Genomic DNA, 23494 nt, shown 5'->3' with positions numbered 1-23494 from the left:
TAAGAAAATGACAATTATGCAAATACACCAGACCCTCGCTAGAACGCGGGATTTGGGATCCATGTGCGGTACCGCGTTAACGCGGGGACCCCGTTAAAATGAATTCCAATTAAAGTCATTAAATTTGGGATTCATGGCCGCGACCACGTTATATGCGAATTCGCGCCATATAGACGCGTGTTCTAGCGAGGGTCCGGTGTACGTTATCCAGGGAACTGGCATGTTGGGGTCTCTGGTGCCAGGCTCTGCACTGGTGGTTTGTCACGATAGCTGCTAATCGACAGCTCTTCCTCACCCAGTGCCGGCTGTGAGGAACAAGACCCGCTCAGAGCAGGATAGCCTCACTAAGGTTTGGTCCGGGTTCCCTTTCCCTGTGCCAGCAAAGTGTATGTCAGTTCCCATTCCCTGTGCCAGGAGATGTCAATTCCGCCCTTTCTGCACAGAGGTCCTGCCCTGATGCCCATTTTCTAGGCTCTTCCGAAAATTGTCAGCAACGGCCACACACATGCCGATTGCTCTGTTTGCCAACCAGACGCTTTAACTGATCGCCCCGCTACAATTCGTTGCGTGAACCCAGCTCCTTGCTTTCATGCTTGGTCCTATTCAGAGTGACCCAGAGCTGGGCAAACCTTCCAGAGGGCCAAACCCTGACAGCCTCCGCTCCTGCTCTTGCTCTGTCAGGATATCACAGCTACAGAGGCAGGAAGCAGTAGTAGTGACCCAAGAAATGGAAGAGACAATGAAGATGACTGGATAGGGAAGTTGCGGGATGTACATTATCCTGGAGCAGGTACCTGAAAAGAGCTTTGTTTGTGTGGGGTGCTGCTGACAGATGTGATGGAAGAGAGGGTCCAAGGTCTGGAGATGCAGGTAGAAACTGTGGTTGAATTTCAAAGGGGATTTGCATGGATGAAGAAGGGAAGGCAAGAGGAGGCTGAAGGGAAAACTCTAAGACTTGGAGATGCAAGCTGGACTGGAGAACTGTGAGGGTAAAAGGGGCCAGTGGAAGCATGTGATTATGAGAACAAGCCAAGGAAACAACTGGTGAGTGAAGGAGAAATAGAGCTGAGGAAAAGGTTTGTGGAGTTGGAAAGTGAAGGGGCATGGCAGAGAAGGCGAGAGGGCCAGGAAGAAGAGAAGAGCAGCTAGTCACTTACAAGAAGAGGGGAAAAGTCAATGAAGATAGCTGGATTTCGGAGCCCCAGGAGCACAGATGATGATTCGCAGAAGATTGCAAGTGAGAGCAAAGGACAAAAGGCAGGCTGAAAGAACAGAAAGCTGGAGAATGGCACCAACACCAGGAAGAGGAAGGTCTATTAGATTGGGGACTCCCTACCAAGAAGAACAGACAGGCATGTCACCAGAGTTGATCCAGAGAACAGAAGGTTGTGCTGTCTGCCCGGAGCTAAGATACGGGATGTGGACCTGTGGCCAAAGAGGATCCTAATGTGAACAGGAAAGAATCCACTGACTGTCCTTCATGTGGGAACAAATGACACAGACACTTAAGGAAATGGAGGCTTAGGTGATCTTCAGTGGGATTGTACCTGCCCCAGAAGAGGAGAGTGAAGGTGAGACAAGATGATGATGATCAACAGATGCTCAGGCATCTGGAGGGCTTTGGGATGTTCAACCGCTGGGAGGCATTCACTGACAGAGGACTGTTCTCCTGGAACGGGCTCCACCTGAGTAGGGATGAAGATAGACTTCTGGGATGGAGGTTGACACAACTGATTAAAAGAGCTTTAAACTAGGAATTTGGGGGAGATGGTTGGGAGATGCTCATGTAATCTCAACACCTGATCCAAATATTGAGCGGGAGGAAAATCAAGTAACAGAGGATACAGCAATGGAGAAAGGAATACCAAAGGGCAAGAGAGTGGACATCAAGAGGAAAGACAGCGCTGATTCCAATGGCACTAAATCAGGTGGGCAATATCGGCGATGATCCGGTGAGGAATTTGGGCAAAGCTGAGAAGAAACAACGAAGATAACTGTACACCCGTGCAAGGAGCCTGGGTAACAAAATGGAGGAAGTAGAGCTACTGGTCGAGGAAGGTGAAACCAGACGTGAGAGGGATTATTATCCCTCTATTGTTTCTATAGAAACATGGTGGGATAGTTGTCATGGCTGGAGCACATGGTTTGAAGGGTATGTGCTATTCAGGAAAGACAGAAATAAAGATAGAGGGCTGCAGTAGCATTGTATATTAATGACAAGGTAGATTGTAAAGAAATTAGAAGTGATGAAATGGATAAAACAGAATCTATTTAGGTAAAAACACTTTGGGGAAGAAAGGTACCAGAGGCTCCACTGGGATAATGCTTGGGGTGTGAAACAGACTCCCAGGATCCGATCTGGATAGGGATAGAAATCTCTTTTATTTTTCATGAAATACTGGGAATTGTGTGGTTATGGGAGACTTTAACTTCCCAGATATAGATTCGAGGAGAAGTGCTACTAATAACCAGAGGGTCTAGGTTTTCCTGGATGTGACAGCTGACAGATTCTTCACCCAATAATCACTGAACAAGAGGTGAGGCCATTTTAGATTTGATATGGTTGAGTAGAGAGGAGCTCATATTGGAAAAACCTGGCAAGCCCACCCACTGCTAAAGGTCCCTTCCCCAGCCTAACGGGTGGGACCACTGGACACAGGGACCAACTGATTGCGGGGGACAACTAATGAAAAACAGGGATCAGAGTGAAGGTCAGAGGTTCAAAACGAGGATACCGGATGGGGACACCAAGCAGAAAACCCCGGACAGCGCCCACTGCTCCTCTAAGCTGTTGAGGGAGCCAGCAGATGCTGCCCCGTGGAACTCTGCCCGGATGCGTGAAACTAGGGAGGAACGGAAATAGGCCCCGCAGTCGCAGAGCACCCCCTCATCCTACATCCTGGTATTGTAGATGGAGACTTTGGCCAGAGCCAGGAGGAGGTTGGCAAGGAGGTCTCACGACTTCGTGGGGCCAGAGAGGAGCTGGTTGTAGGGGACAACCTTGGTTGGAGTGATCACGAGCTAATTCAGTTTAAACTAAATGGAAGGATAAACACACATCGATCTGCAACTAGGGGCCTTGATTTCCAAAGGGCAAATCTGAAAACACGAAGGGAATTAGTTAGAGAAGCAGGCTGGACTGAAAAACTCAAGGATCTGAATATGAAGGAGACTTGGAATTACTTTAAATCAAAGTTGCAGAAGCTCTCTGAAGCCTGCATCCCAAGCAAGTGGAAACAATTCATAGCGAAGGGATACAGACCAAGCTGGCTGAACAAGCATCTCAAACAGGTGATTAAGAGAATGCAGAAAGCCTATAAGGAATGGAAGAAGGGATGGATCAGCAAGGAAAGCTACCACTCGGAGGTTCGAAAGTGTAGGGATAAAGTGAGAACTGCCAAGAGCCAAGCAGAGTTGGACCTAGCAAAGGGAATTAAAACCAATAGTGAAAGATTCTATAGCTGTATAAATAAAAAGAAACAAGGAAAGAAGAAGTGGGACCTCTAAACACTGAGGATGGGGCGGAGATTAAAGATAATCTAGGCCGGGCCCAACACCTACACAAATACTTTGCCTCAGTTTTCAATTAGGATAATGAAGATTTTAGGGGTAGTGGCAGGTAGCTAATGGAAATGAGGATATGGAAGTAGAAATTACCGCATGCAAGGTGGAAGTCAAACTCAAACATCTTAACAGGATCAAATCGGGGGTTCCAGATAATCTCCATCGAAGAATATTAAAGGAACCAGCACATGAAATTGCAAGCCCAATAGCAAGGATTTTTAATGAATCTGTAAACTCGGGAGGTCATACCCTATGACTGGAGAATTGCCAATATAGTGCCTATTTTTAAGAAAGGGGGGAAAAGTATTCCAGGAAACTATAAGCCTGTTAGTTTGACCTCAGTTGTATGCAAGGTCTTAGAACAAATTTGAAAGAGAAAGAAAGTAGGTAAGGACATACTGGTAAATGGTAATTGGGATAAAATACAACATGGTTTTACAAAAGGTAGAGTGTGCCGATCTCCTTCTTTGAGATGGTAACTGATATTTTAGCCAAACGAAAGGCAGTGGATCTAATCTGACTGGATTTCAGTGTGGCATGTGATACAGTTCCACGTGGGAAATTATTAGTTAAATTGGAGAAGATGAGGATTAATACAAGAGTTGAAAGGTGGGTAAGGAACTGCTTAAAGGGGAGACTACAGTGGATCATACTGAATGGTGAACTGTCAGGCTTGAGGGAGGTTCCTCAGGGATTGGTCTTGGGACCAATCTTATTTAACATTTTCATTCATGAATTTAGCTCAAAAAGTGGGAGTGTGCTAATAAAATTTGCAGATGACACAAAGTTGGGAGGTATTGCCAATCCAGAGGAGGACCAGAATATCATACAAGAAGATCTGGATGACCTAGAAAACTGACGTAATAGAAATGGGATGAAATTTAATAGTGCACAGTGAAAGGTCATGCACTTAGGGACTAACAACAAGAATTTTTGCTATAAACTGGGGACGTATCAGTTAGAAGTGACAGAGGAGAAAGACCTGGGTCTATTGGTCGATCGCAGGATGACTATGAGTTGCCAATGTGATGTAGTCATGAGAGACTAATTCAGTCCTAGGTTGCATCAGGCGAGGTATTTCCTGTAGAGACAGGGAAGTGTTAGTACCATTATACAAGGCCTTGGTGAAGCCTCATCTGGGTGCAGTTCTGCTCTCTCATGTTTAAGAAAGATGAATTCAAACTGGAACGGGTGCAGAGAAAGGCGACTAGGATGATCTGAGGAATGGAAAATCTACCTTATGAGAGGGGACTCAAAGAGCTTGGTTTGTTTAGCCTAACCAAAAGAAGGCTGAAGGGAGATATAATTGCTCTCTATAAATACATCAGAGGGATAAATACCAGTGCAGGAGAGGTGTTATTTAAGTTAAGGGCCAATGTTGGCACAAGAGCAAATGGCTATAAACTGGCCATCAACAAGTTTAGGCTTGAAATTAGATGAAGGTTTCTAACCATCAGAGGAGTGAAGTTCTGGAACAGTCTCCCAAGGGGAGCAGTGGAGGCAAAAACCCTAACTGGCTTCGAGACTGAGTTTGATAAGCGTATGGAGGGGATGGGATGGTATTACTGCCTACAATGGCATGTAGCCGATCTGCAACTGCTCGCAGAAAATATCTCCAAAGGCTGGAGATGGGACACTAGACCTTTTCCAGGTATCTGCTGGGTGAGTCTTGCCCACATGTTCAGGGTCTAACTGGTTACCATATTTGGGGTCAGAATGCCAATCTGACTTGAAGGAAAATTCCTAAGACCCTGAAGTTTTTTCGCCTTCCTCTGAAGCGTGGAGCACGGGTCACTTGCAGGTTTAAACTAGTGTAAATGGTGGATTCTCTGTACCTTGAAGCCTGTAAAGCGTGATTTGAGGACCTCAGTAACTCAGCCAGAGGGGAGGGGTCTATTACAGGAATGGGTGGGTGAGGTTCTGTGGCCTGTGATGTACAGGAGGTCAGACTAGATGATCACGATGGCCCCTTCTGGCCTTAAAGTCTATGAGTTTTTATTTTACTCAGTCCTTGCTCAGGCTGTGACTTGGCTTCGCTGGGAGTTCCCCTGAGTAAGAACAGAGCATGTGCCTGTGTTAATTCTCCCTGGGCTGAAAGAAACATAAGCAAGTGGAATTATGTGGTGGAGGTTCAAGCTGCCTCCATATCAGCTGTTTTGTCGGGTTTATCTCTTTGAATGAGAGGATTCTAGGCTTGTTGTGAGCATAACCCCCTGTCTGTGGTCTCAGGAGGCTGTCTCCCTAAGAAGAACAGTGAGGAAAACCAGGAAGTTTGTTGTGGATGGGAAGGAGGTCAGCGTGACAACCTCAAAGACCATCGGTGAGGTGGATACAAAGGGCGAGAAGATGCGCTCAGCTCGGTAAGGGGCACTTGGCTGACTGGGAGGGGATATAGCCGAAGGATTACAGCGGGGGCTCTCAGGGTGGGGGCTGAGAGCATCCTGCCCTTCCCATATTGTTAAATAGGAGATGGGAAGGGCAAGTCATGATGCAGAAAAGGGAACATCACCTGGGCAGGGTGAGAAGCACGGGACTTAGAGCATGAGAGGGGAGGGTGAGATTCTGCTCCCAACTCTGCCACTGACTGACTGAGCAAGTGATCTTCTGTTTTCATAGAATATCAGGGTTGGAAGGGACCTCAGGAAGTCATCTTGTCCAACCCCCTGCTCCAAGCAGGACCAATCCCCAATTTTTGCCCCAGATCCCTAAATGGGCCCCCTCAAGGATTGAGCTCACAACCCTGGGTTTAAGCAAGCCAATGCTCAAACCATTGAGCTGTCCCTCCCACTAATGCACCCCCATCTGGCAACAGCGTGTGCTGGGGTGTGGTCTCAGAGGGACGTTTGCAGACAGCACAGAGTCTGGGAGGGACGTCTGCAGACAGCGCGCGGTGGGTCTGGGAGGGACGTCTGCAGACAGCATGCTGGAGTTTGGGAGGGACGTCTCTGTACAAATGTTGGACATTGTTTGTTGTTATGGGCAGTAGCTCATCATAAGTAAAGGATAGTGTGCGCAGGATCGTCTCTAATCCTCATGCATGTTCGCATTTATTGCATCCCAGTTACTGAAGACGCTGGTGTTACTCCAGGGATGAATTTGGTCTACAGGTTTCACACCTTTTTCTATAGCCCCATTTATACTCAGGGTGGCAGCCACCCTGCCAATCTGCAGCTCCAGTGGGAAGAGGCAGGAAACCTTCCAAACACAGGGGATTTCTGTATCTGCGCAGGGCTAGATTCTCTAGTGGCACTACTCCATTGACATCAGTTGAGTTTGCAAACTTGTGAGCTGGCTTCCCTGTGAAATTGTCAGTGATCCTCTTGTGGCTAGAGCCAGAACTGGGCCAGTCTCACCTGAGGAGACAAATAAAAACCATTCAGGGTCAGGTTTGGTTCTGAAAATGGCTGAAGTTTCAGGAGGTTGCTTATTGCTTGCCAACGCATCTCCCCACCATTGCCATTTCTGTGGGTCTGTCTCCCTGTCGCCAGGCGCCAGGAGCTGCATGAACTCCGCCTTCTCCAGAAGGAAGAGCAGCGAGCCCAGAGCCAGCTGGAGCAGAAGCTCCATCAGCAGCGGGAGCAGATGTTCCGCCACATTGAGCAGGAAATGACGGTAACCACAAACAGCCCTTCCTTAGCTGCTGTCAGCTCGGGCCCTGTGAGCGGCGCTGCCAGGCTGGCAGGCCCACGGCCCCTGGTGCAGGGTGCGATTGCTCTCATCTCCATGGCATAGTCATATGCAGTTCAGAGTTTGGAGAACTGAAAATCATCACAGGCCTCGATCCCCCCTGTTCCCAGCTCCCAATCCAGCACCGCTCCAGACCACACATGGGACATGCTTAGGGTGGCCATACTTCCCGAAGGGAAAACAGGACCACGTATGGGGCTAGCCCAAGGCCCCTTCCCCCACCCCCGGTGCAGGGCTAGGCTGAGCCACTCGCCCAAGCCCCCTGGCCCGAGCTGCTCGTCCAAGCCCCCCTCCCCATGCGGGGCCGGTGTTGCTGGTCGCCTGAGTCCCCCTCCCTGCGTGGGGCTGGCCCGAGCCCTGCCCCCCCTCCCTGCACAGGGCTGGCATCATTTCTCGCTCGAGCCCTGCTTGCCCCCGGCCCAAGCCCTGCCTCCCCCATGCCCCGTGTGGGGCTGGCATCGCCCTCCCCCCTGCACATTCCTCTGCACCCCATGTTTTTGACAAAGGTGGGTATTTGTCCCATTTGATCTTGTTCGGTCCAGTGGGCAAGAGCAAACGGGACACACGCCCTCCTTGGCCAAAACCGTTGGGCTGGCCGGCACAGGGCTGTGCTCTGCGCAGTGCTCACCGTCCCGCTGGAGACATGCACTGGCTTGTGTCCCCAGCATTGTGTGGCTGCCCAGCTCCTCCAGGACACCCCGTGTGGCAGAAGCACAGAAGTGGGGCCAGGTGCTAGCCTAGAAACTGCAATCCCTGCAATGTAGAGAGGCTGACGCTGTCTGGGGCTCGGCCCTTCTTATCTTCCCCTATATTGTTTGGTTCGGTGAGTGGGAGGAAAAGGCACGTAAGCTTCCTGCTCTGCACACGCACAGAGTAAGAAGCAGTATTATGATCGCGAGGTGGAGAGCCTGGAGCGGCACCATCGGCAGGCCCAGGAGCGCCAGGAGCACGAGTTCACCGCCAGGCTACGCGATGAGGCCAAGCGGCTGAAAGCCCTGCAGGAGAAGGACTACGGCAAGAAGCTGTCGACCTTTAGGGGCAACAGGAGAGAGGTACCCCACGTGCGGAGACCCAGACCCACAGAACCTACTGCTCCCATGCCAGTGGGGCCTTGATCTCACCCCCACCCCGAGCCAATGGGAACTAGGGATCCTCCCCCTCCCCCAAGCCAATGGGAGCTCAGGATCCTTGCCCCCAAGCCAGGGGGACCTAGGGAAGTGACAGACCCCCCAGAATCTGATAGAGACCTCTTTAATATTTTTAATTAAATAAATACCAATGAGCCAATGGGACCTAGAGATCTTTTTCCCGTCCCCTTCTCCTCCCCACTGAGCCAATGGGAACTACGGGTCTTTTGTCTGAAGCAATGACATCCAAGAATCCTGCTGCTGCATCCTTCCTACTTAGCCAATCACATCTATGCATTTCTCGCTTAGCCAATAGGATCCAAGGATCCCTTTCCCGGACTATAAGAATCCTGGTCACTGAGCCTATGACATCTAAGCTCAGGTGGCAAGTTTTCCCTGCACCTACCGCTGGGATTACTTTCATGCTGTGGGTCCCTCTGGGTCCCATGATGGTCCTGGTATTGCTGTTCCAGCACGAAGGCAGGATTTATAATGACTGGAGCCCAGAGGGCAGAGATCCCAGCCTAGGCCTGCGCTGTTCTCGTTTAGCTGCAAAGCTGGGATTTTCCATAAGGCGGAAGAGGGGTACTGCAGCCCCTTCGGCCCGTGGAAAAGCCCCAGCCTCAGGACATGAGCTCCATTGCATAGACACTGTAACAGCAAACCTGAGCTAGCCTCCGTCCGAACAGGCTTTCTTCTAATGTTTAGTCAATATCCACATCTAGATGCCAGCTAGCAAGGAGTGTGTGGAACACCCTCCCTCACCTGGGCCTGAGGCAGGAATTGCTGTGTGAAATTCCTTGCCCTGCTGATGCAGGCGGTCAGAGCCAATGAGCCCCACTAGCCCTATGGGTACTGACCCCCAGGCACTTGAGATAAGCAGGCCAATAACCGGGGGCAGCGCAGCTGATCTGGGGAATCTGCACTAGCCAGCTGATGAGTTAATAGGATGCGATAGTTTTAAGAATCTGGCTGCTCTGGGGCCAGACCCATACGTTTCCCTCTGGCAGGAGCAGAGATTTCTGCAGCAGCAGCAGGAGGAGCTAAACCTGGCCTTGCAGAAAGTCGTCCAGGAGCACAAGAAGAAAGTGACCTCTATCGAGTGGGAGTGCGTCAGCAAGATCCACAGCCTCAGGAGAGGTAGAGCTGAGCTCTGGGAGGGATAAGGGCTGAGATGCAGAGATCAGAGAAGTGTCTGGCTGGAAGGGACCTTGGGATGTCATCAAGTCCAGGCCCCTGTGCTGGGGCAGGACCAAGTAAACCTAGACCAGGGATTGGCAACCTTCGGCACGCGGTCCATCAGGGTAATCCGCTGACAGGCCGTGAGACATTTTGTTTAAGTTGACTGTCCGCGGGCATGGCCGCCCGCAGCTCCCAGTGGCTGAAGTTCGCTGTTCCCGGCCAATGAGAGCCGCGGGACGTGGTGGCCAGCATGTCCCTGTGGCCTGCACCGCTTCCCACATTATTCCTGAAGTGCAGCACCCAAAATTGAACACAGTACTCCAGCTGAGGCCTCACCAATGGCAAATAGAGCGGGACAGTTACCTCCCATGTCTTACATACGATGCTCGAGTAGGATTCTCGCTTAGGGTCCGAGAGGTCCTGGGTTCATATCCCGGACAAGCCCTCCATGAGGATGTGTTTCGGGGGGAGGGATAACTCAGTGGTTTGAGCATTGGCCTGCTAAACCCAGGTTTGTGAGCTCAATCCTTGAGGGGGCCATTTAGGGATCTGAGGCAAAAATTGGGGTTGGTCCTGCTTTGAGCGCAGGGGGTTGGACTAGATGACCTCCTGAGGTCCCTTCCAACCCTGATATTCTATGATTCTCCTGTTAATACACCCCAGAATGATAGTAGCCTTTTTCACAGCTACATCACATTGCTGACCTATATTGGGTTTCTGATCCACGACAACCCCCCAGATCCTTTTCAGCGCTATGACGGCCTAGCCAGTTTGTCCCCATTTTGTAGGTGTGCATTTGATTTTTCTTCCTCCGTGAATTTTGCCCTTCACTGTATTGAATTTCATCTGGTTGATTTCAGACCAATTCTCCAATTTGTCAAGGTCATTTTGAATTCTAATCCTGTCCCCCAAAGTGCCAGCGACTCCTCCCAGCTTGGGGTCATCTGCAATTTTTATAAGCGTACTTTCCTCTCCATTAATGAAGATATTGAATAGCACCGGACCTCGGACTGACTCCTGCAGGACTTCACTAGATACATAAGAATGGCTATTCTGGGTTAGACCAAAGGTCCATCTAGCCCTGTGTCCTGTCTTCTGACAGTGGCCAATGCTAGGTGCCCCAGAGGGAATGAACAGAACAGGGACTCATCAAGTGATCCATCCCCTGTCGCCCATTCCCAGCTTCTGGCAAACAGAGGCTCGGGACACCATCCCTGCCCATCCTAACTAATAGCCATTGATGGACCTATCCACCATGAACTTATCTAGTTCTTTTTTTAACCCTGTTATAGTTTTGGCCTTCACAACATCCTCTGGCAGAGTTCCACAGGTTGACTGTGTTGTGTGGAAAAATACTTCCTTCTGTTTGTTTTAAATCTGCTGCCTATTAATTTCATTTGGTGACCCATAGTTCTTGTGTATTATGAGAAGGAGTAAATAACACTTCCTTATTTACTTTCTCCACACCCGTCATGATTTTATAGGCCTCAGTCAGATCCCCCCAATCATCTCTTCTCCAAGCTGAAAAGTCCAAGTATTATTAATCTCTCCTCCTACGGAAGCTGTTCCATCCCCCTAATCATTTTTGTTGCCCTTTTCTGAACCTTTTCCAATTCCAATATATCTCTTTTGAGATGGGGTGACCACATCTGCATACAGTATTCCAGATGTGGGCATAACATGGCTTTATATAGAGGCAACATGATATTTTTTGTCCTATTATCCATCCCTTTCTTAATGATTCCCAACATTCTGTTCGCTTTTTTGACAGCCGCTGCACATTGAGTGGATGTTTTCAGAGAACTCTCCACAATGACTCCAAGATCTCTTTCTTGAGTGGTAACAGCTAATTTAGACCCCATCATTTGATATGTATAGTTGGGGTTATAAAAAGAAAAGGAGTACTTGTGGCACCTTAGAGACTAACCAATTTATTTGAGCATAAGCTTTCGTTAGCTACAACTCACTTCATCGGATGCATGTTTTCCAATGTGAATTACTTTACATTTATCTACATTGAATTTCATCTGCCATTTTGTTGCCCAGTCACCCAGTTTTGAGAGATTCTTTCGTAGCTCTTCTCAGTCTACCTGGGATTCAACTATCTTGAGAAGTTTTGCATCATTTGCAAATTTTGCCACCTCACTGTTTACCCCTTTTTCCAGATCATTTATGAGTGTGTTGAATAGGACTGGTCCCTATACAGATGCCTGGGGGACACCACTATTTACCGCTCTCCATTCTGAAAACTGACCATTTAGTCCTACCCTTTGTTACTATCTTTTAATCAGTTACCAATCCATGAGAGACCTTCCCTCTTATCCATGACAGCTCACTTTGCTTAAGAGCCTTTGGTGAGGGACCTTCTCAAAGGCTTTCTGAAAAACTAAATACACTATATCCACTGGATTCCCCCTTGTCCACATGCTTGTTGACCCCCTCAAAGAATTCTAGTAGATTGGTGAGGCATGATTTCCCTTTACTAAAACCATGTTGACTCTTCCCCAACAAATTATGTTCATCTATGTGTCTGACCATTTTGTTCTTCACTATCGTTTCAACCAGTTTGCCCAGTACTGAAGTCAGACTTACTGGCCTGTAATTGCTGGGATCGCCTCTGGAGCCCTTTTTAAAAATTTGTGTCACATTAGCTACCCTCCAGTCATTTAGTACAGAATCTGATTTAAATGATAGGTTACAGACTACAGTTATTAGTTCTGCAATTTCACATTTGAGTTCCTTCAGAACTTGAGTGAATACCATCTGGTCCTGGTGACTTATTGTTGTTTAGTTTATCAATTTGTTCCAAAACCTCCTCTAATGACACCTCAATCTGGGACAGTTCCTCAGATTTGTCACCTAAAAAGAATGGCTCAGGTGTGGGAATCTCCCTCACATCCTTAGCCATGAAGACCGATGCAAAGTATTAATTTAGTTTCTCCGCAATGGCCTTATTGTCCTTGAGTGCTCCTTTAGCATCTCGATCGTCCAGTGGCCCCACTGGTTGTTTAGAAGGCTTCCTGCTTCTGATGGACTTTTAAAATGTTTGCTATTACTTTCTGAGTCTTCGGCTAGCTGTTCTTCAATGCTCCTTTCTATTTTCCTCACTAGGATTTAACTTCCACTTTTTTAAAGGATGCCTTTTTGTCTCTCACTGCTTCTTTTACTCTGTTGTGTAGCTACAGTGACACTTTTTTGGTTCTCTTACTGTGTTTTTTATTTGGGGTGCACATTTAAGTTGACCCTCTATTATGGTGTCTTTAAAAAGTTTCCATACAGCTTGCAGGGATTTTACTTCTGGCACTGTACCTTTTAATGTCTGTTTAACTAACTTCCTCATTTTTGTGTAGTTCCCCTTTCTGAAATTAAATGCTATAGTGTGGGACTGCTGTGGGGTTTTCCCCACCACAGGGATGTTAAATTTAATTATATTCTGGCCACTACTACCAAGCGGTCCAGCTATATTTATCTCTTGGACCAGATCCTGTGCTCCCCGTAGGACTAAATCAAGAATTGCCTCTCCTCTGGTGGGTTCCAGGACCAGCTGCTCCAAGAAGCAGCCCTTTAAGGTGTCAAGAAACTTTCTCTCTGCATCCCATCCTGAGGTGACGTGTACCCAGTCAGTTTGGGGGTAGTTGAAATCCCCCATTATTACTGAGTTTTTATTTTTATAGCCTCTCTAATCTCCCTAAGCATTTCACAGTCATTCTCTCCATCCTGGTCAGGTGGTCAGTAATATATCCCTACCGCTATATTCTTATTATTCGAGCATGGAATTACTATGCATGGAGATTCTATGGTACAGTTTGGTTCATTTCAGATTTTTACTTCATTTGATTCTACGCTTTCTGTCACATATAGTGCCCCTCCCCCACCAGCACGACCTGTTCTGTCCTTCTGATAGATTTTGTACCCTGGTATTACTGTGTCCCACTGATTATCCTCATTCCACCAAGTTTCTGTGATGCCTATTACATCAATATCCTCATTTAATACAAGGCACTCTAGCTCACCTATCTTGTTATTTAGGCTTCTAGCATTTGTATATAAGCACTTTAAAAACTTGTCACTTTTTAGCTGTCTGCCATTACATGATATAATTGAACGGGACTTTTTTTCATTTGACTGTTTCTCATCAGATCCTACCTGTATTTCATCATCTTCCAACCTCTCCTCCTTACTAGGACATAGAGAATCTCCATTAATAGACCCTCCCCTAAGGGATGTCTCTGTCTGAACCACGTGTTCCTCTGCACCTGTCGGCTTTCCCCCAGCCCTCAGTTTAAAAACTGCTCTGTGACCTTTTTAATCTTAAGTGCCAGCAATCTGGTTCCATTTTGGTTTAGGTGGAGCCCATCCTTCCTGTATAGGTTCCCCCTTTCCCAAAAGTTTCCCCGGTTCCTAATAAACGTAACCCCTTCCTCCTACACCATCATCTCATCCACGCATTGAGACCCTGCAGTTTGCCTGTCTAACTGGCCCTGGGCATGGAACTGGGGGCATCTCGGAGAATGTACCATGGAGGTCCTGGACTTCAATCTCTTACCTAGCAGTCTGAATTTGGCCTCCAGGACCTCTCTCCTACCTTTCCCTTTGTCATCGGTACCTACATGTACCGCAACCACTGGCTCCTCCCCAGCACCACACATAAGTCTATCTAGATGTCTCGAGAGATCTGCAACCTTCACACCAGGCAGGCAAATCACCATGTGGTTCTCCCAGTCATCACAAACCCAGTTATCTGTGTTTCCAATGATCGAATCCCCCATAACTATTACCTGTCTCTTCCTAATAACTGGAGTTCCCTCCCCCGGAGATGTATCCTCAGTGCGAGAGGAAACCACAACATCATCTGGAAGGAGGGTCCCAAATATGGGATTGTTTCCCTCTGCTCCTGTTGGATGTTCTCCTTCCCTGAGACTTTCATCCTCCTTAACAGCACAGAGGCTGTCAGACCGGGGGTGGGACTGTTCTACTGTGTCCCGGAAAGTCTCATCTAGGTAACTCTCTGTCTCCCTCAGCATCTCCAGTTCAGCCACTCTGGTCTCCAAACCCCGTACACGGTCTCTGAGGGCCAGGAGCTCCTTGCACCGAACGCACACATACAGCATCTGCCCATAGGGCAGGTAATCACACATGCTGCATTGGGTGCAATAAACTGGGTAGCCCCCACTCTCTCGCTGGACTTCTGCCTGGATTCTCTTTGGACTCCTGAAGCTCCTTCCTTTGTTATTGTTTTGTTTTCATCAGGGTGTGATTTTGGTTTTAAGTTTAAAGAATGTTAAGTGTATCTAGCTCCCCCTCACAATCCCCCTCTAAAACAAGCACAAACACACCACTACAGACAACAAACGTACCCCCAGGGTCACGTAATCGCTCCTCCTTCACCTGGAGAACTCTCTCACAAAACTTCCCTGTGAGCCAATCCTGGTCGCTAGTTCCTCTGGTCGCTTAGGAGTGAGTTTTTTTAAACCCCTGGTCTTCCTGAGTAGCCCTGCCCCCTTTTTAAGGGTTGATGGGTGCTACCAGGCTTAGGGATCAAAGCCTCAATAAGAAGCTTTCAGCCTTGCTTAGCAGGCCACTAGGCTCAGCCCACAGTCCCCAAAACAAACAGACCACGCGGTATATTTCAGTCAAGCAGAAAGCACACCACACCCTCCCGGTTTGATACCTACTCTTTGAGTACAGTTTTGCACCCACATTATAGTAATTTCATCTAGATCACATTTCCCTCGTTTGTTTATGAGAATATCACGTGGGACTGTGTCAAAACCCTGACTAAACCCAAAATAGCTCACGACTCCCGCTCCCCCCATCCACTAGGCCCGTAGCCTGTCCAAGAAGGGAATGAGGTTGGTTTGGAATGATTTGCTCTTGACAGATCCATGCTGACTATTCCGTAGAACCCAGTTATCCTCCAGGTGCTTGCAAACTGATTAATAATGTGTGCCAGTATCTTTCCAGGTTTCAAATTCAGGCTGAGTGGTCTATAATTCCTTGGGGCCTGTTTTGTTCTCCTTTCCGGTGTTTGCCTCTCTCCAGTCTTCTAGGACCTCACCCCAACCTCCCTGCATTCTTGAAGGGAATTACTAGTGGTTCCAAGGTTGCTTCAGCTAGTTCCTTAATTTCATCAGGCCCTGCAAACTTGAATACATCTAACTTACCTAACTATTCTTTAACCTGTTCTTTCCTTATTTCGGTTTGAATTCCTTTCCCCTGGTTGTTAGTAATTAACATTATTGAGTAGCTGGTCACTGTTAAACTTTTTACTGTAGCTTCCTTGCTGTCATCACTGATTAGCTCTCCTTCCCCACTAAGAGGAGGACTTGCACTTTCCTTCATCTTTCCCTTGCTCCTAGCCCAGGGGAGGGCAAACTACGGCCCACATGCCGCAGCCAGCCCGTGAGGGCTTTCCATCCAGCCCGTGGGATTGCCAGCCCCGTGGTGCAGTAGGGCTAAGGCAGGCTTCCTGTGGCCTGGCATCATGTCCCTGCGGCCCCTGGGCGAGGGGGGGTGGGGTGGGCAGAAGGCTCTGTGCATTGCCCTCGCCTGCAGGCACTGCCCCCTGCAGATCCCATTGGCTGGGAACAGGGAACCGCAGCCAATGGGAGCTTTGGGGGTGGTACACACAGGCGAGGGCAGCACACGGTGGAGCCACCTGCTACACCCCACCCCCAGGAGCCACTTCCGGACGCGCTGGCCACTTCTGGGAATGGCACTGGGCCAGGGCAGGCAGGGAGCCTGCCTTAGCCCCACTGCACACCACTGCCACCCCGGAGCCGCTCAAGGTAAGTGGCACCAGGCAGAGCCTGCACCCTGAACTACTCCCTGCATCCCAACCCCCTGCCCTGAGCCCCCTGCTGCACCCCTTCTGCACCCCAACCTCCTGCCCTGTGCCCCTTCCTGCACACCACACCCCCTCCTGCACCTCAATGCCCTGCCCTGAGCCCCGTCCTGCACACCGCACCCCTCCTGCACCCCGCACTCCCTCCCACATCCCAACCCCCTTCCCCAGCCCTACGTTCATCGCCCTGCATGCAATTTCCCCATCCAGATGCGGCCCCCAGGCCAAAAAGTTTGCCCACCCCCTCCTAGTGTATTTAAAGACCCTCGTCTTCATGCTGGTGTAGAGGGAGAAGGGGCAGCAGGGCTGCATGGCACTGGGGATTTAGCTACACCTGGGAGTCGTGTGGCTATTCACTGCCCAGGGCAAAACCCACCAGACATGCCTGCCGCTGAGGGAGGGCCAGGGGACTGCCGAGGGCTCGGTAGGGGAGGAGGGCCAGGTGGGACTCTGCCGAAAGACGGGATGAGGCCAGGGACCTGAGCGCACGTCTCTGCCCTCCCCAGCCCGGGAGGCCGTGGTGTGGAGCATGGAGCAAGGGCACCTGCAGGAGAAGTATCACCTCTTCAAGCAGCAGGTGAAGGAGCAGTACTCGCTCCAGCGGCAGCAGCTGAGCAAGCGGCACGAGAAGGTGAGTGCAGGGCTGGCTGCTGGGTGGTCGGCCGCACCAACGCGGGCCCCTCCGCAGTACCCGAGGCCGGGTGAGGCCTCGGGGCTCCCATCAGCGCTGCAGCGGAACTGGGCGGGGGCCCTGGGACCAACGTAGGCTGGACCAGGGGGATGCAGGTGGGGCCAGTACCAAGGGGGAAGGACTAGAGCCACCTGGGCCAGTGGGACGCCGGAGCCCTGGGCAGGCAGCATGCTCAGCCCGGGAGCAGAGCTCTCCCTCCCCACAAAGCCTCCTCCCTCTGCTGCCCTGCCCCTGCCCTCCCCCTCCTCCCAGGCTCCCGTCCTAACCCAGGCTGGGCTCCTGTCTGGGGCAGGGATGAAAGAGGGTCCTGGGGTGGGGCAGGAGGGAGCCCGGCAGCCAGGCTCGCCCCTCAGCACAGCTCCAGCACGCTGCCCCCCCTCTGCTGCGCCTGGATGGGGGAGCCCCCAGGGGAGAACTCTGCTGCCCCCGGCGTGGGGCCATGTCTAACGCAGGCTGGCGCCATGCGAAGGCAGCAAGCAGGAGGAAGCGATGCGCAGCCCAGGGTCACTTCCTAAGCAGCCGGGCCTGTCCCGTCCCGGTGGCCGGCCCCTGACGCTCGCGCCCGCCTCTCCGCCAGGAAACCGAGCGGATGAGCCGCTTCCACCTCCTGCTGCTGGACGAGCTGAGGAACCAGCAGGGGCAGCAGCAGGGGCAGCTGCTGAAAACCCAGCGCGGGGATGCCAAGCTCCGCCTCGCCCTGTTCAAGGAGAGTCTGAAGGTCCAGGAGGTGACGGGCGCTGAGCAGAAGGACAGGACCAAGCAGGTACTGAGCCCCAGCAGGCCCCACTCCCGCCAAGCTCTTGCTCCAGAGCAGGCAGCAGGGCCCCAGCCTGGCCAAAGGCTGCCCCCAGCGCAGAGCCCGCGTCACCCGGGCACGGGGGAGATGCCTGGGGGCCAGGGAGGGGACGACACCTTCTCGGCTGTGGGCCCAGGGACAGAGCCCCTGCACAGCTCCTGGCCCAGAGCCGAGTGACCCCGTGGCTGGAGTACGTCCCCTCTGCTGGGGGGGGGAAGAGGACGAGAGAGTCCATGTGATGAGCCACCAGCAGCTGGCCTGCCACTGAACCCCCCAGCATATGGGGGCCTGGGGCTGAGCGGGCTCCTGGAGCTCCAGCTGCCTCTGGGTCCCGCTCTGAATGGCCTCGCTGAGGCTGCCAGCTGGGCCTCGGGCCTCCTGCAAGGGGATGCCGCATCTGGCCAGCGGCATGGTCCTGCTAGCGAGGGGAACTTTCCTGGCTCACTCCCACTCCCTTTACCCAGAGCCCTGCCTGACCTCGAGGGCTCCCCTCCCACTCTCCCGTGGGGCAGAGTCCTCGGAACCCCAACAAAGCTGAACCCAGGATTCCTGGGGGCTCGACCCCCAACCTGGTCGTGGTTACTTGGGCAGGGGCGAGGGTGTCCCCACGCCGGGGTGCTCTCTCTGCACTGATCGTTACACAATTCAAAGCAAATACGATTTACTAAACAGCAACCAATTAAAAAATAAGGGAAAAGGGGGAAAGGCTAAAGGAAAACCCGACACCTGCTCTGTGGCCCGGGGATGTCACCACCAGCTGATCTGGGATGTCAGGGCAGTTCAGTCTGTTCCTCACACGTCCCAGCCCCTGCCCAGGCCCTGGCTGAGCGGCAGGGAGGCTGTGGGTCGGACACTCGCTCTGGCGGTGGCCACACGCCCTCAGCGGCAGGACCCTTCCTCCCAGCATCGCTCCCGCCCTGGCAAGGTTACGACCCCCCTCCAAGTCCGGCCTGCAGGGCCTCTGGGCTGGGGGCGTCTCCCTGCGCTGGGCCGGCTGCCCGTGGTCCCCCCCTCGCTCTGTCCAGCTGCTCACCGCACCCGGCTCCGGATGGCTCCAGCCCCAGCCCCCGGGGCTGCCTTTTCTGGCCCCTCTGGGCGCTGCAGCTCTGCTCCCAGCACAGGTCTGCTCCCTGGGCTGCTTCTCTGGCTGGCCCAGCCCTGCTCCCCAGCTCAGCTTGGCCCCTGCTCTCTCCTTAGCTCGGCTCCCACTCTGTTCCAGGCCATTCCCGCTCACACGTAGGGCGCCCCCCCCCTCGTTGGCCTGTCCGTCTGTCAATCAAGCTGACCTCTCCCCATTGCTCCTGGGGACCGAGGGCCGTGCTGAGCAGGGCGAGGGGTAGGAAAGCTGGCAGGAAGGGCCCAGGCCCGCCCCAGGCAGGCAGAAGGCGCCGTGGCGCCCTTGCCGGGCCCGGACCCCCTTGGCGCAGCGGAGTGTAACGCGGGGTGCCGGCCTGCTCCCCGCAGTTCCTGCAGCAGGAGGAGGGGCGCCAGCGGGCCGAGGGGCAGCGACAGCAGTGGCAGCATAAGGAGCAGTTGCAGGACCTGCAGCAGCGTCTGGCCGAGACCCTGAGCGAGCTGCAGCAGCTGCAGGTGAGTTCGAGCCGCGCTCCGGCCACTCGCCGGCCTGCTCCCCTCCCCCTTCACTGGACGCGGGGGGTGCATGTGTGTGTGGGGCTCTTCCCCCCGCCCGTCCCCCAGCCCAGACGGCTGGTATGGGACAGAGCTTGCCCTGCGGCCACCTCTGAAGCGGGACCGTCCTGCCGGCCCTTGCAGGTGCCGGCATCACTTGCCTGTCAGCGTTTGCAGGCCTGGCGGCCGTGTCAAGGGCCCTGGTGTGGGTTTGATCTGTCAGCAGCAGTCCCAGAGCCTGGCAGGGCCCTTCCTAGGCATGATCCCAGTCTCCGCTCGTTGCCCACGTTTGTGGCGTGTAATTGCTCTCACCTTGCCTGTCTCCCAGACCGAGAAGCTCCGTCTGCTGGTCGAACAGGAGAAGAAGCAGCTGAAGGGGCTGGACGACGAACACACCCTGGAGCTGAGCGAGTGGAAACAGCGGCTCGTTACCCGCAAAGAAGTGAGCCTCGCTGAGTGCCTCCGGCCTGCGCTGGGCCCGTCGCATCACCGGGGCTGGCAGTGGCCCCGAGCACCCCTGCAAAAGGGGGATGGGTTCGAGGCCCAGCTGCGCCACAGACCCTCACCCAAGGTCCTTCCCCGTGCTGTCGTCTCCAGCTGTACTGCGGGGGGGATGGACCCCGACCTGCCGGGCAGGGCCTGGGAGCTGCTTCGATGCTGCAGAGACGGGGGGGACCATGAGAGTACCTCAGCAGAGCTCTCGAGCCTGCTCCCTCCTTCACACACAACACGTTCCCACTAGCTTCGGCACAATCGAACCCTCGAATGCCACCTGCCGAGAGCAGTGTTCTCCTCTCCTGGCTTCAGGCACCCCAGCGCCAGGCCCAGCCTTAGCTGGCGGCTGTGGAGACTCCCCCGTTTATCTGCCAACTGCTGCTTTGAACCCAGAATGTCCCTGCTAGGGCAGGGAAAGGGCCTTTGCTGTAAGACAGGGCCCAACAGGCTTCACTGGGCAGTGGCCACAGGGGTCCTAGTGGTGCAACTCCCAGTGCCTGCCCAGGGGCTCCAAACTGCGCTGCCTATAACCCAAAATGCTTTGTTCCCATGTCTGCTCTAGATGCTTGAGGATGAGCTGGCTCACTTGAACCCGCTGCAGCAGAAGGGGCTACACCATGGCAGCGAATCAGGCAGCAGGATATCCCGGTTTTTCCACTTCCCTTCCTGACAGCCCGCATAGGATCCCAGCGGGGACGGCCAGCACGGGTCCTAGGCTCCTCCTCCCCATGACCTGCAGAACAGCTCGGCCCCAGAGAGCCGGAGCAGAGAAGGTGCCAGAGAGCAGGCAGGAGAAAATCCCTCCTGTACCTATATTCAGGGGGTTTGATCAAGGTGCAGTTCAACCAGAAAGGCCTCACCTGTGACAGACCCAAGGAACCCTGCAGCAGAAGCAGCTCTGGCTAGGCTTCTCTCTGCCGCAAGACACTGCGAGGGTGATCCACAAGCCTAGAGTGCTGCAGTAAGGAGGTCAAGACAAGCAGATACACATGGCATGTAGTGGTGGGAGAGGAGAAGACAAGTGCATCTCAGACAGTTGGACACAGAGCCTGTAGGATAGGGGACAAACCGTTAATACGGTCCGCTGGAGGGGAAGATTCAGCACTAGCCTAACCGCTCACCCCGCCGACTGCATTCTGCTCCCTAAGCTGTGAGACTGAAATCCTCATGCCCTCAGCGCTGGGGGTGGGGCGGTTGTAGCTTATGGCAGGGGCAGTTCCATTATTTTCTCTCAACAGCCACATTTCTAGGTAAAGGTATCAAGGTCCAGACTCCAGAAAAAAATAATTTAAAAAGCTCAACAATAATAAGTAAATAAGATTTCAGGGTCTGTTCCAAAGTGTCTGGCGGTCCGGATTTGGCCCACGGTCTGCCTATTGACTACTCCTGCCTTACTGAAACCCATGACGACAAAGCCAGGCCTTGGAGCGGCCCAGCAAGAGGAGCACTGTACTTGCCATTTCTAATTCAAGGCGCTGGGTGGTTATGCAGTCCATTGACCACAAGTGGGTTTATTAGTGCTCTGAAATCTGGCCACTGGCACTTAGGCACATTAATGTACAGGAGAATTGTAGGGCGCACCGATGAGGGCTAACTTAATAAGCTAGTGTGCTGAAGCAAAACTCCATCACTTTTTTTTATGGGGAGTAAAACCAAACCCTCAACTCCAAAACTTGCCTGTCCCTAATTTAAGGAGAAACCTGGGTTTGCACTGGTTTGATGGGAGAGACTGTGGGTCTTGGCAAAGCAGCTGTCATGACCCAAGTTCGCCAAGGCGGGGCTGGTGCATTTCTGGTGAAGAAGGTGGAGGAAGATGAGGTCCTGAAACATAAGTCCTTGTATCAGAGGCCTAAGGCCTGAGCTAAAGTAATGGTCAAGGCTTTGCTGATATAAAACAAAAAGCTGTGAGAAAAGAGGCAGGCCCTGCTCACAGGATCTGGCAAGAAGAGGGCTGATGCTGCAGAAACACACATACCTAAAAAGGTACTTGGCCCAAGTGAGGTCAACACGTGCCAGAACACTCCAGCACAAGCACAGTCCACAGAGATAACGAGGAACGTGCGGACCCACCCTAAAGACAGGGATAATATGAGATAATATGATGGATGGGGTTGCTTTGCTCGAACCATCATGTGCAAGGTGATAGGCGGCACCTTGATGCGTAGAGGGGTGGTACCTCAATACATCAAAAGTGAGGTGTAACTTGTTTGTACCCGTGTACAAAAATGGACCCGAGGGGGCAGTGGAGTGTCCCGTCACTGACCGAGCCGGTCCATTGTCAGGGAGCACATATGTCCGAGCAGAACTGTAGACATCTGATCTGGGGAGCTAGAGACTGTGTTTCATTTAGCAATAAACCTGGCCGGGCATCTTCATACCTTATCGGAGTCCGTGGTCATTGGGGGTTCTCTCGGGGTTTGCCGTGCCAGCGATCCGCGCAGAGCCGGGGTAGCACGCAGAGGGAACACACGCACACAGCCGACTTATCAACACTGGACAGAGCAGAGCACCACACCAGTGACGTCTGACAACAGAAGGTACACGGGTTACTCAGGCAAACTTTCGCCCCAACACATGCCAAAGAAAAGCGTGACATTAAAGCAGCTGGGGAGGGGGGTGGGAGGGGAAGGGAGTAAGAATTTTCTTTCAATTGTGCCTTGACCTGTAAGTTTTCCTAATGACCTTGCCAGGCTGCCTTTGAAAAATCAAGGACGAGGGGTAACATTTCCAAAAGTACATCAGCAACAAAAGAGTTTAGGGCCTAATGAAAGCCCCAGCTCCTCCTACAATCCGCAGTAGTCCTCTTACAATCCATACAGCGTCTTCTGCACCAGCTGGAGCTGGTGCGGCTCCTCATACCGAATGCCACTTGCTTGAAGGCTATTGACTGCTGCTACTCATGGCTGCAGCTACTGCAAAGCTGGGGAAGAGAACTGAAGCTGATTGTAGGGTTGCCAAGTGTCCGGTTTTCGACCGGTCCATCCAGTCGAAAAGGGACCCTGGGCGGCTACGGGCAGCACCACCGACCGGGCCGTTAAAAGTCTGCACCCCAGAAGTAGCCAGCAGGTCCAGCTCCTAGGCAGGGGGCCATGGGGCTCCACGAGCTGCCCCCGCTCCAAGCACCGGTGCCATACTCCCATTGGCCAGGAACTGCAGCCAATGGGAGCTGGGGGGGCGGTGCCTGCTGGCAAGATCAGCCCAGGGAGTCTCCTGGGCCCCCCACCTAGGAGCCAGACCTGCTGGACACTTCCAGGGCGCAGCACCGAGCCAGAACAGGCAGGCAGCCTGCCTTAGCCCCGCTGACTGGGAGCCGCTGGAGGTAAGCCCATGCCCCAACCTCGAGCCCCAACCCCCTGCCCCAGCCCTGAGCCTCCTCCTGCACACGAAATCCCTCATCCCCAGCCCAGAACCTGTATCCCCAGCCAAAGCCCTCACCCCCTGCACCCCAACCCCCTTCCCTGAGCCCCCTCCCACACCCT

The 23494-nt window shown here is 52.6% G+C and overlaps 1 protein-coding gene across 1 annotated transcript in view; it reads left to right on the top strand.

Annotated features, from left to right (window-relative positions):
• The window catches only part of LOC140903550 (uncharacterized), a 42592-nt gene extending 20214 nt beyond the window's left edge, over positions 1-22378 (top strand). Inside the window, exons 10-18 of the mRNA XM_073324985.1 lie at positions 5794-5924; positions 7053-7176; positions 8124-8303; positions 9389-9518; positions 16911-17035; positions 17673-17858; positions 19356-19481; positions 19849-19962; positions 20578-22378. Coding sequence (XP_073181086.1) covers positions 5794-5924; positions 7053-7176; positions 8124-8303; positions 9389-9518; positions 16911-17035; positions 17673-17858; positions 19356-19481; positions 19849-19962; positions 20578-20685 — 1224 coding nt within the window. The 3' untranslated portion in view covers positions 20686-22378. The remainder of the gene's footprint in view (positions 1-5793; positions 5925-7052; positions 7177-8123; positions 8304-9388; positions 9519-16910; positions 17036-17672; positions 17859-19355; positions 19482-19848; positions 19963-20577) is intronic.
• The last annotated feature ends 1116 nt before the right edge of the window (positions 22379-23494 follow it).

Source organism: Lepidochelys kempii, chromosome 26 (genome assembly GCF_965140265.1).
Source record: "Lepidochelys kempii isolate rLepKem1 chromosome 26, rLepKem1.hap2, whole genome shotgun sequence".
Lineage (NCBI taxonomy): Eukaryota > Metazoa > Chordata > Testudines > Cheloniidae > Lepidochelys > Lepidochelys kempii.
This window is presented reverse-complemented; position numbering and strand designations above follow the sequence as displayed.